Raw genomic sequence first — 13249 nt, forward strand, 5'->3', positions numbered from 1 at the left:
TCCTTCTGCCTAATTTTTTTTTTTTTTTTTTTGCACGCCAGGAATGTTTGTGGCTACTCCTCACACTGGATTGCCTATACAGCGAGGTGCCCCATGAGAGTAAGGACCTTAATTCAACAGTTTGCATAGAAAGTGCTTCTCTGCTAGCGGAACATCTTGGCCAAACGCACATCGCCTCGGAATGCACTGGCTTTCTAATTTTATGAATGACTCTATTCATGCGGCCCCTCCTACCTTTCCCAAGTCCCACCCCTGGAATGTTTGGAAGTGCGCCACCGTTGCTATTGGCTGACAGGAGGTTCCCACTGGCCCTCCGCCCGGTAGGTGGGAGGGCCTGGGGAAAATATAAATACAGAAAGAAGGGAATAGCACTTGTAGGTACTGGAAGTAGCAGAAAAGGGGGTGTGCCAGGGTCCTGAGACCTTATAGAGGCAGAGCCTCAACGCTCAATTCCGTCTCACTGGGAGTTTGCTTCCCCGGGTGTTTTTGCTTCTCTCCTTCAGCAATAGTCGCCCTCTTCCTGGTCGCCTTTTCTCATCGATCAGGAATGAGAGCGGCTGCCCTGACCCTCGTAGCTTTCCTGCTGGGTTTCTCTCAGGTGAGTAGTCTTAGCTAGACTAGCCCTTTCTCCTCTGTTTCGACATGTGAATTGGGGGGGGAAAGGGTGCGACGTTATTGTCAATATGACAGGGAAAAAAATGACCAGCTGTCAAACAGCGAAAATCATAATGGGGTTGGATCAAATAGCAATAGCGCTTAGACTTGTACACCGCTTCACAGTGCTTTTCCAGCCCTCTCTAAAGAGGTTTACAGAGTCAGCATATGCCTCCCCTCCCCACAACCATCTGGCTCCTCATTTTTACCCACCTCCGAAGGATGGAAATTCTCATTAAATCCCCAGTAGCAGCTTCTACCTTGCTTAGCCCCCAATGCTGACCTTCCCGGCCGGGGGATTTGACTTGACTCAGATCATGACCAGGTGACGGGTTTAGGTGTCCTTCCATTCGTGTTCCGGCTTCATCAGGCCACCGAAATTCGGCTTGGCAGAATACCAGAAGGGCAGAGTTTGGAAGGGACCTTGGAGGTCTTTCTAGTCCAAGGCAGGAAGCCCGACACCGTTTGACGTCCGAGCACTTGTTCCCTAACAAACAACACCCAAGAAGGGGATCGGGCCAAACTTCACCGCCTGCCTAAAAGCCGGCCGCTCCACGCCGGGGCCAGATCGGGAATAAGCAGCAGCCCGTCAAGGGTGCGCAAGGAGTTTCGTTTTCCGCCTCCGTCGATCCCCAGAGCTGCCGGTCGCATGGCCTCCGCTGCCTCGGCGGCCGGACGCTTTCATTTGTTTCCAGAACTGTAATCCCCGCGTGGTCGACGGGATGGAGATCCCGGCGGGGTGGGTGGAGGGTGGGTGGCGGGTGGGGGGAGAGAGAATGCCGGGACTGCGCGGCACGCAGCGCCCTCTAGGAAACGACCTCTAGTGTCGCCTTGAAAAGGAGGGTGGGGGTGGAGGTGGGGAGCAAGGGGTGGAAAAGCGAAAGCGTTCGCTCCCGAAAGAGCCAGGCGCAGGAAGGGGGGCTTCCTGGTCTTCTGAACCTGGAGGCTGCTGGGAGTTGGTTCGCTGGACGCCTTCCTCCCGGGCCTGCCGAAAGAACTGCCTTTCCCGGCCGCTCTCGCTCTTTTGCAGGTCGCGGGCCGCCGCTGCCCTTTCCCATGCCGCTGCGCGCCGCTTCCCCTTCGCTGCCCTCCCGGAGTCAGCTCGGTTTTCGACGACTGTGGCTGCTGCCAGGTGTGCGCCCGCCAGCTCAACGAGGACTGTGACAAGCTGTCGCCCTGCGATCCTCATAAAGGCCTGGAGTGCAATTTTGGGGCCGACCCCTTAGCGACCCGGGGCATCTGTTGGGGTAAGTAAGCCTTTGCACGCAACCTGGCCTGGAGTTGGAGGAGCCGTTCCTCACCTGCTACTTCTAGATGAGGTGGGTGACAGCTCCCTCCATTCCCGGCGATCAGGGACGGTGCCATGCTGGAAAGAGGGGTCTGGAAGTGGCCCTCTGAAGGACAGAAGGTTGGAGTTCCAGGCTGGACTTGTATGTCTAAAAATCTACCGCTGAAATTGGAGCGAAGTATCCGTGGGTTATTTTTAGCGATTTTTTTTTAAAAAAGTCGTTCTTTAAAACAATAGAGTAAGCTTTTATAATGGGATTTCTGTATGTTTGTCCTATTGCAATCTCCTGTGTTAATAATTAAGAAATTGCAGTGAAGTTTTAAGTGATTAATATAGTGTTCACCCCAGTGAAGTTTCTAGGTGATTAAGCACTGAAAAATGCTTGACCTAGTGAATTAGTTACCCTCAGTTTCACAAGAAGCAGCATTTTATTATAGCAGGGAATGGTTCCAAATTCATCTGTCTTAGAAATATGCCTTCATTCATTGCTTTGTGGCTGATTTGATTGGGCACAATCTTTGCAAGCCAAAAGTCACTGGAGGTAGTATCTCCAAATACGCTAGACGACTGGTGGAAGGCTTAAAGCACCACTGCTCATCAATGTGTGTAGACAGATTTGGCTGGATGGACCAATGGTTTAACAGAAGGCAGGTCTGTTTGTCCAGGCTATTTGGCATATAAATCTGAGCTGGACTGATCTCCATGCCCAGTGATATCTTTTTAGAAATGTTGAGTTATTGGAAATAGGGAGATCATTCAGTGCTAATGAAGATAACTTGTGTGAGTGTGATGGAATGTGCACCTGGAGGAGCAGTGTGAGAGTTTTGGCAACAAAGAGCTTTCCCAGAAAGAAGCCCAGATTAAGAGACTGCACGGTCCTGAGCTGGATGCGGAAAGGGAAAAGTGGTTCGGGATAATCACACCCCAGAATCTCTCAGGATACATCTATGAGGTTAGAAAGTTACAGCTTTAGTTTGGCAAGAGTCTGTCCATTAGCATTGGACTTGATTGGATCTCAGTGTCTTGTCTCTGGGCTTGGACCGAACAGTCAGTTTCCAAAATACTGTGTCTTATCCCAGCTTCCTTTAGATTACTGGCAGATAAGATCACTCTGTAGTACCTAGTAACTTCTATGCTCAATAGTAGAGTAGTACACAAAGAGATCGGGGCAGTGATATAAAGCCAGAGATTTGAGAAAAGAGACATTTTTAATAACTATGCAGAAGTGAAAGTAGAAAGAATGCATGTAGAAAACCAGATTGCATAACTGAAGGAGGTTTGCTTCTTGGCAAGTGGAGCAGATGGATTGGATTTTATTATCATAGATAAGACTTCCAGGATGTACATACACGAGCATCAGACTTGCTTTAAAAACTGAGGCTTCCAGATGATCTAGCCATAGCTCCCTACACCCAGTGGACAAATATACAGGAAATAAAAGAAACCCTATAAGCACATATAGGACAAGTAAAAAAAGAAGCCAACTTGTAGCAGAGCAAGAAGGTAAAGACTACATTCCTTTTTATGCTAGAATTCTCACCAGACCCCCCAGCAGAAGGCCTCCAGCCCTTTCCCAAGCCACTGCAACCTGATCCCAGGCTGTGTGTGTTTTTCACATCCTGTTTTCACATGTCTATTTAAAGCTCAGAACACTCGCCTCTTGTTGACATGGCCCCTAAAATTTCTGCAGATAAATATTTTCCTCTGACTTCTAAAGGTGATAGCCAGTGACTTGGCTGTGTTTTCACTTCTGCATAATCTAACTCTGAGGTTTCGGGTACCACTCCCAGTTTCAACTGAAGTTGTATGTTAGCGCAGACCAGTGGGATGTGACCTTGAAGTGTTCTCAGTACCCCTTGGTTATTTTTCAGGTCTGTTTGTGTGAACAGTGCTCCCTGGTGTCTATGAAGGTGAAATCCTAATTAGATGCAGGCTGGGAAATCTTTGTGCTGAAGTTCAGAATGATTTAAGACTTCTTTCTGCAGCTATTTCAAAGGATCCTATGTATGTTTGTTTGAAAATAGATTAATAAGAAATTACCTGGCTTAGGGGAGAAAAGGATCATGGATGGCATGATTAGTGATTGCTTGCCCCAACACAGTACCTTGGTAATTCATGCAATTTGTAACTTCTGACATGATCCTCTCTTATAAATGTGTATGTTATATATGATTACACCCTTAAACACACACCAACTAAATCGGAACGTCTTTTTTCTTCCCTTCCTCAGCAAAGCAAGAAGGTCGGACCTGCGAATACAACGGCCGTATCTACCAAAATGGAGAGAACTTCCAGCCTAGTTGCAAACATCAATGCACTTGCATTGATGGAGCGGTGGGTTGCCAGCCTCTTTGCCCACTGGAACTGCCTCTGGCTTCACTAGGCTGTTCCAGTCCCCGGCTCCTTAAAGTACCCGGTCAATGCTGCAAGAAATTTGTGTGCAGCAAAGGATCCAAGAAGTACAAAGGTGTCGCCTTTGAGTACAACTCAAATGGAGAGGCCAGTAACAATGAAATCATCTATGCGGGTAAAGGTGGACACTGGAAGAACCTGCCAGGTGAGTGGGCAGAAGACAGAAACTCAGCAAAGTTGAGTTACTCAAGCCCCACCAGTGTTAGTGGTGTTAGGAACTTTATGTACTTTCCTTATTCAACTGAAAGAAATATTTCTCTTGGTAAAGTTGGGACAAAATGACAGGGAAAGAGGATTTTGCAATTTATAATTGCTTCAAAGATTTAGATGGGGTAACTACAAGGCCACAGAGTTGCATCGGTCAGGAGTATTCTTTTGAAGGAACAACTGCTGCAGAGCATCTAACCAGAATATCCACTAATCATCATCTTTTTTAAGGCTGGAGTGTCTCTGCTGCTTCAGGACAAACATATTGTTCTTGAAGCCGTTTGTAGGGATACTTTCTGTTATGATTAAGATAATGGAAATAAGACAGTAGGTCTTAATAAGATTAGGTTTACAGGGGCAATACATGGAAAATCGCAGCAATATCATCTAAATGTGACCGGATATGAAGTCAATGGCCAAGGCAGCCTCCCAAATTTGTTTGTTAAATTTTCTGGTTGAGGTCGAGTCTTGCAATCCCTCTGCTCTCACTCCCTATGTGCAGTCTGTGCACTCTCAAAAAGCTTGTGCTTTGAGTGGATAGCATAGAATAAAAGTCTTTATTGGCCAAGGGTGACTGGACACACACAAGGAATTTGTCCCCGGTGCAGAAGCTCTCGGTGTAGATACAAGCAACAAGATGTGCAGAGGATAGAACGAGCTGACCTTAAAAATAGTTTTGTTTCAACAACAAGAGATTAAAATATGTAACCTGGTGTTGGGAGGTGATCCTAAGTAGGATGGGAACACTAAACAAAAATAGGGGTAGGAATGGCAGTAGCCTGTTGCCCTTTTGGGATCTAAATCTGATGCTCTTCAGGGGGTCATGAAATGTGATACTTTATTTGCATTTTGCTTTGGTTTCCAGCTGCTATTTCTACTAAACATGACTGTGGGTGGTGAGGGTGAGGTCAGAAAGCACGGCATCCATATCAGTTTTTTTTTCACCTGATGTCCAGAGTGCAACTTTCTCAAGAACTCAGGGGAATTGCAAGATAATTTTGTGGGTTCGTTCTCACATCCTGCTAGCTGCAGCACAAAGATGGCTGATTGTTTTGGTGGGGCATAATCCTAACGCAGGGGTATCTAACTCACGTCATCACGGCAGTGTCACGTGACGTATTGGGACTTTCCCCCCTTTGCTAAATCGGGTGTAGGCATGGCCAGCGCGTGATGCATCTGGCCCGCAGGCCAGGAATTTGACAGCCCTGTCCTAACAGCATTATTTCCTTCTCATCTCCAGCTTGTAACTCAGGCAATCCAGATCCATTCTTAGTTATTCCAGTTGGAAGGAGTGCAAAACTTATGTAATAGGTAGACATGCCCTGGAGTGGCACGGTCAGGGACATTGTCAGCTCAATTCCAATTGTCTCAGCAGGTCAGATATAGGAACAGCTCTCCCCATCAGTTGTTGGGCGCTGGGCCTCCATGAGTATTGTGGTTTTGGCTGCAACCTGGTCTATTTATCTTTCCAATATCGGACTCCCGGGAGATTGATAGATCTTCAGCCAGGAATCTTGCTATCTGATATGAGTGTACAGTGTGCATGTGTGTGTGTTGAGAAGATTGTAAATAAATATGTAAACTAGAAAAAGCCTAAGAGGCACACAGACCCTCAGGGAATGGGAATGGGAGAAAAGATACTAGTTTACTTGATCAAAATTGATTTGCAGAAGAAATTGGCTTCAGAGGGGAAAAATACTAAAAAAAGATCTAGAGGCAAATGATCTAAAGGCACAGTAGCGTAGAGTTCTTTCTGGTTCAGGCATTTCTGTATTTCCAATCAGCTCTTCTGATCTCAGACTTTTTGGATGGGGAGGTACAAATTCTTTGCCCTTCAATATTGCCCATCAAAATTCTTTGATGTAGCCTAGAATGTATGTTACCATTCAAGAATGGTTTCATAGATGCTGCCATCTCGTGGTTATTGGTTACCTTTAAAGCCCTTCATGGCTTGGGATCAAATTACCTGAGGGAATGTCTCTTGCCAGTCACATCTACCCGACCCATCAGAGCAGGGAGGCAGGGAATGCTGCGGGTCCCATCCCTGAGGGAGATACACCTGGTGGGACCCAGAAGAAGGGCCTTCTCCGTGGTGGCTCCCTCTCTCTGGAACATCATTCCCCAGAGATTAGAATGGCCCCTTCTCTGATACTCTTCCGGAAGGAACTGAAGACCTGGTTCTGCCAGCAGGCCTGGGGAAACCAGAGCAGGATAGAGCCCATCAAATGGCTCGTGTAATCTGCTGTTGTCAGGGCAGGGGGTGGGAATTGGGGGTGTGTGATTTTTTATTTTTTTCCAGATTTTGTTCTATTGTACTTTATTAATTTATTTGATTCTTTTTGTTTAGTTTTTGGTGTTTTTTACTTTAAATATGGTTTTACATTCTGCAAGCCGCTTCGAGTTGCCATGAGCGGCAATATAAATTCAATAAATAAATAAATATTTGGACCATCGCAGGCTTCATAGAGTATTATGGATTTCCTGGGAGTTTGATTTAAGTTTGTCAGAAGCATGTAGCGAATGATAAAAATTAGATGTTGATTTATCAGTGCACTCTGCACACGCATGTTCAGGATAGGTGACTGGTTTTCCTTCTGGAAAAACTAGCAAGAAATCCCCCAGTCACTGTCCTGAAATCTACTTTGTGTTGAAAGTTGCATGAGGGCAACAGTAGCACTCCCCATTCATGTTGCTGAGACATGGTGAAGATACCGTGTCAACTCGATTTCATTGAGGGACGCACCAGGGTTGTGTTTGATCTTGGGTGGTGGGGCCTGGGGGCAGAGGGGCATGGCCAGCTCGACATCATTCATTGAGGCTCCATTTTCAACTGTGATGGCCTCCTGAAGCCCTCTGCCAGTGAAATCAGAGGGTGCAGCCTCCCTGAACACCATTTTTGTTGGCAGAGGCACCATGGGCCGGTCCTTTGCTGTTTCCAGGGCGGGCCAGATCTAAGCACCCCACGGGCTGGTTCCGGCCTCAAGGCCTCCAGTTTGACACTCTTGCCGTAGTTGGTGGGAGCAACACAATTTATGTCAATATAACTTCTTCCCAGCAGAAGGACAGCAGGGGAAAAAAACATGGCTGTAAGTGTCAGCCCTGACTCTTGTTTAATTTTCCATGCAAAATAGAAATAAGAAATGTCCCCAGACATTCTTAACATTACAGGAGTGTGGAAGAGGAAGGCAGATATGAGGTGGGCCCCACTGACCTGATACATTGCTCAGTCACCAAAGTTTTAAACACAGAAAAGTTGGTACCCGAACTCTAGAACTCAGATTTGTTTTCTTTCTTCCTCTTTCTTCGGTTTTCTATGCTATAACCATCTGATGCACAGTTTGCTTTGACCTCTTCATGAAATACCCAGTGAAGTAGCAGAACTGCCAGAGGCTCTTCTTGGTAGAAGAACTTCGCTGGACAAATCTGAGCATCTAAATAATTGCTCAGTTTCCAAAAGTGCCCAGCCCTGAGCTACTCACCGGCAGTGCACCAAGGGCTGCCCACTACTGGTCCACCAACAGCATCTTGTTGTGTGCAGTCATCCCAGTTGCTGGGATGTTGTTTTGCTCATGTCTCCCTTGGGATCCCTATGATGGTGAAGTAATGAGATTTCTCTCTCTCTCTCTCTCTCTCCTCAGCATGGAGACCATTCTTCCAGGATCAGGATACAAAGCAAGAGCGCAAATGCTTGGTCCAGACCACACACTGGTCCCCGTGCTCTAAGAGTTGTGGTTTTGGCATCTCTACCCGCATCAACAGCAATAATCCCCAATGCAAGCTGATCAAAGAAACCCGATTGTGTCAGGTCAGGCCCTGTGAGCAGCCTGATTTTTCAAAGCTAAAGGTGAGATGGCAGAACCAAAAGAAAAGGAGGGCTAGTGTCGGTTACTGCAGCCTTCCCTTTTGATCCTAGCCATAGATCATGCTGTGTGGAGTTGACAAGAGTTGCAGTCCAAATGGGGAAGAGGCCTTACAATTATAACCCAGTTTCTGGAAATCAGAATGTGTATATTAACTACTGTATACACCGTGTTTCTCCAACAATACGCCCCCCCACAATAGGAAGACCCAGCATTTTTCTAGGCATAAAATGAAATTAAGCCCCTCCCCCCAAATTTAGGCCTAGTTTAAAACATGCGAAATTGGGGGAAGGTGGGGGAACTTGCCATTAGGAGTGCCCGCAGGTCAGCTATGCCTCACCATCAGCCTCTCAAACGGCCAATCATGGTGGAGCACGGAGGCTCCCTTACCCCCACCAAGCGCCTTTGCTGCAGACCTGGGTCAGCAGGCGGGCGGCATCGGCGTGGATGTCCGGCAGCGTTTCAGCCACTTCTCAGGCCTCTAGCTCCCACGGCTCCCACTGGTGCTGGCGCCTCTCTCGCCAGCACCGTCTCCAACAACAGCGTCTGAGTCGCTCCCGCTTTTCCCCAGTCCCCGTAACAACAGGGAAAAAAAACATTTTGAGGTACCTGGGAGCACCGCGCGCTGCGTTTTGGTTTAATCCCGAGCGGCTGGGTGGGCGTGAGAAGAGCCGAGAGAGCGTCTCTGCTGCTGCTACCTTTGGTGCTCCAGCCTCGGGCTCTGCAAGTTTGCAAAAGTTCCGGTGCGCAGCCCGTTCCTGCATTCAAGCGCCCAGGCTGAGCTGCAGCTGTCCCTCACTCGCCAGTGCCGTCTCCAACAACAGCGGCAGCAACCGTGGAAGTTATAGAGGTGGCTCCCCCACCCAAGAAGCGGCTGAAACGCTTCCACGGTTCCCGCTGCTGCCACTGTTGTTGGAGATGGCGCTGGCGAAAGAGGGACAGCTGCAGCTCAGCCTGGGCTCTTGGAATGCAGGAACCGGCTGCGCACCGGGACTTTTGCAAACTTGCATTGCCCGAGGCTGGAGCACCAAGGGTAGCAGCAGCAGAGATGCTCGTTCGGTTCTTCTCACGCCCACCCAGCCGCTCAGGATTAAACCAAAAGGCAGTGCGCGGCGCTCCCAGGTACCTCAAAATGTTTTTTTTCCCTGTTATGGGGACTGGGGAAAAGCGGGAGCGACTCATGCTGTTGTTGGAGACGCCGCTGGCGAGAGAGGCGCCAGCACCGGTGGGAACTGTGAAAGCTACAGAGGCCTGAGAAGCGGCTGAAACGCTGCCGGCAGACATCCCTGCCCGCCCGCTGACCCGGGTTTTCAGCGCTTGGTGGGGGTAAAGGAGCCCTCTTGTGCTCCACCATGATTGGCCGTTAGGAGTGGCTGGTGGCGAGGCATAGCTGCCGGCGGGACACCCTCGGTGAGGGTGCGCGGAGGGGAGAAAGTAATTCACTCCCGAAAAGACGTCCTAGCCGTTTTTTCGGGGCTCAAAAAAAATAAAATCCGGCCTTATTATATGAGAAACATGGTATTAATAAAAAAATATGAGTTTCCTGTAGCCAGGTTCTGGGTAAGGAATGGGGTATCTAATAATTGAAGTCAGCATTCCCTAACTAATGCTGGTCTGTGGTTCTGACTTCAGACACCCTAATTAAATGGTCTGTAGTTTAATCTTCTCCAGGGATATTTGGGACAATATATCTAAGAGTTTTACTGGCCCTGTTTGCAGGCAGTTTTAAATAAGTTGATGCAGTGGGGAAAGCTGTACTAATTCATAGCAGTCTGGGCCCGAGAGAGGACTAGATGGGTAGCATTAAATACTTTCCTTTCCCCCTTCTCCCCCCCCCTTTTTTTTAGAAAGGCAAGAAATGTCTGAGGACGCACAAAGTGCAAGAGCCCGTGAGATTCAGTCATGCGGGTTGCAAGAGCCCACGTCGTTACCAGCCCAGTTTCTGTGGGGCCTGCCTGGATGGCCGCTGCTGTGTACCTCTGCGCACTCGTACACTAAATGTACCCTTCCATTGTCCTGATGGGAGCAGTTTTACCAAGAAAGTCATGATGATCCATACTTGCCAGTGTGGGGCATCTCACTGCCCGCTGCTGAGTGAAGCTGCCACGGGACCCCAGTATCAGCTGAATGGGGACATCCACAAATTCCTGGAATGACAGGGCATGCCAACCTGTCTACCGGTGATGGCTCTGGTGGATTACTTTGGATCATCCAGGCCCTTCCCCCTCCTGCTTGATCCATGAAGCTAAGACAGGCTGTAGTTGCTCTGCTTCCCTGAATGCAAATCTGGAAGATAAAACGGCATTTGGAAATGGCCTCACCCTTCGGTATTTGGAAAATGCATTGGGCTATGTTGGGAGCATGGCTATCCAGTGGGAACGGATCGAATGGCACGGATTTCAGTCTCTCTATACTCAGTCCAGCCAAGCTCAGGCTGGAACTGAGTCTCAAGCTACTATGGTAGTAGAAGATCAAAGACTTCTGATTTGATTTGATTTTTTATTTCATGGCCCTCATGCTCGAAAGTTTGAGGAAGCGCAGCATTATGCACTACTGGTAGCTGCGGTGGGGTGGGGGGGTCTGTGGTTCAGGTTGCTAAATCCCAAACTGGGCAGTTTTGACATTTTCAAGATCCCAGAATTTGGGGGGGAATAGTACATTTTAAGTTAGATAAGTATGAACTATAGTGGAATAAGCTGTCTCTCAAAAGAGCCACAATTCTGAATGAGTTTGGGATCTGGCAATAAAACCTTAGAGCAATCTAATGAATAAGGAATGAAAAGGAGATGGGAAACAAAACTCAGATAACAAAAGTATGTATCCCCCCCTGATTTTTCTGACCAACTGGCCAGAAAGAGATGCTGGTTGGGTCTTCCTCTCCCTTATCTCACCATTGTTTACTTCTGCTCCTTAGTTTGCTTCCTCCTTGTCCTTCAGTTTAAACGGGTTTGCTAGTTTGCCCATCTTTACATCCAAAGGCTACATTCCTGACTGCCCACAGTGCCCCCTAATGGCAAGATGTTTCCAGGAAGGAGCCCCAGGAAGGGAAATCCGTATACACTGCTCATTCATGGTCTACTTTCCATCTCCTCTAGTTTGCACTCTGTTAGGCTACTAGGCTGTTGGTTGCTAGTCTAGCTTTTAAGCTTCACATTCATTGGAGGGAGATCTCAAACAGAGGAAAAACAAAATTACTTGATGGTTTTAAAATGAGTTGAAATGGAGTTGAAAGAGGATTGTTCTATATGTGCACCCATTTTAATCTCTGGTTTAAAAAGCTTCTACAATGATGATAGTTGCACAAAGAATTTTGTGTTGGGCTGCAGCAGCAGAGATGTATAACAAAGCAGCGTTTGAGATACTGTCCGTTTTCCAATCAACGATTGAGCCAAAAAGCACTTAAAAAACAAAACAAAAAACATCCTATTTCCCATTCTGGTCCTGGTGAACAACAAAAGGAATGCTGAAAACAAACCAACAAACCAGGGCACAGTATTAGAAGGGACTTGAAACATTTTGGAACAGTTAAGAAAGCCTATATTTATACGTGCAGCAAAGTACTCTCTGCTCTGAAGATTATTTTATGGATTTTTAAAATCTTTATTTTGTTTTGCATAAAGAAAAGCTTCAATAATAGATTGGAGCGATGGCTATTTAGCTTCATAATGAAGCCTTCTGTGCATTACCTTCTAGATGCAAAGTTTTTATTCCTATGTTAATCTTCGAGTTGCTACAGTGATAGTTCAGCGTTTCTCATTTTAGTCTGTTTTATGACCCTTCCTGCTTGATAGAAAGCTCTGTAGCAGAGAAACAGGATACGGCTCTTTCAAAATTATACTCAAAATGGGCTTGATATAATGCTTCCAAAACAATCTTCTGCCAGAGACAGACAATGGTATGGATGTATCTTATGGACTTGGATTTGTCTTGATCACTTGTAGGCATCTGATGTCCCCTAAATGTATTCCACCTTAATTACAAGTCAAAATGAATAGTGGCAAGAGATTGTGGAACCACCAATGGTTCTCAATCGGTGGAGACAAAGGTCTTCCAGGATGGGCTGTGTAAGGTGTACACATGAACATATATACACAGCCCAGATCTACTGAGATTACAAAACCTTGTGAAACTGTATTATTGCTGATTTTGATCTTTATTTTGGCCTTTTATTTTAAGATGAAAAACTAATTTTTATTTGGTTTAGGGATCCCATGAACTGTGTGTGTTGGGAGCAGAGGCCACATACCATGGTGAGTGCAGGCACCACATGGCTGATCTGTGGCTTATGTGGCAGTCCTCAAAAAAAAAAAAAAAACTTTCATTGTAGGGCTTCAAATTAAGGAAAAAGTAAGAGTCACTTGGAAGGTACCAGCATGTTTTTGATTCTTGGAACCATCAACTCTGAATCTGCAACTCTCTCAAAATGACTTTAGAGATGGTTATAGTAAAAGTAGCTGACTATTCTTGGGCTGTGGGGAATGAGCATTGCTATGCTACTTGCTTTGGAATTATACTTTGGATTTTTTCCCCTCCCAAATCTGTAAGGGAACAGGCAGGACCTGGCCTTATTTGGAATGCTTCTGCTATTTTAAAATATATTTTATTCAAACTTATGCTGATCCTTTGTTTCAATGAAGATTATATGGCTATAATTCTATACATTGTCATGTCCACGAATGAAGGCAAATATAAGTGTCGCAGGATAATGCTGCAGGATCCAATCTGAGTCGGTCACTGGGACCAGAGTTTTAGTTTGCCAAGCTTTCGGACTCTTGCTGGAGTCCATCCATTGTCATGTCTCTCCCACTGCCCTTTGGTGGAAGATATA

General features: G+C 46.7%; 1 protein-coding gene across 1 annotated transcript; it reads left to right on the forward strand.

Moving 5' to 3' along the window:
• The first annotated feature begins 271 nt into the window (after positions 1 to 271).
• Positions 272 to 13034, forward strand: LOC113418173 (CCN family member 1-like). Its single transcript, XM_026676910.2, has 5 exons — positions 272 to 598; positions 1685 to 1901; positions 4173 to 4499; positions 8200 to 8405; positions 10269 to 13034. Exons 1-5 carry the CDS (start codon positions 548 to 550, stop codon positions 10575 to 10577), a joined length of 1110 nt encoding a protein of 369 aa, XP_026532695.1. The 5' UTR covers positions 272 to 547; the 3' UTR covers positions 10578 to 13034.
• The last annotated feature ends 215 nt before the right edge of the window (positions 13035 to 13249 follow it).

This window comes from Notechis scutatus, chromosome 2 (genome assembly GCF_049901735.1).
Source record: "Notechis scutatus isolate UNSWTSFEM ecotype Mainland chromosome 2, rNotScu1.2, whole genome shotgun sequence".
Lineage (NCBI taxonomy): Eukaryota > Metazoa > Chordata > Lepidosauria > Squamata > Elapidae > Notechis > Notechis scutatus.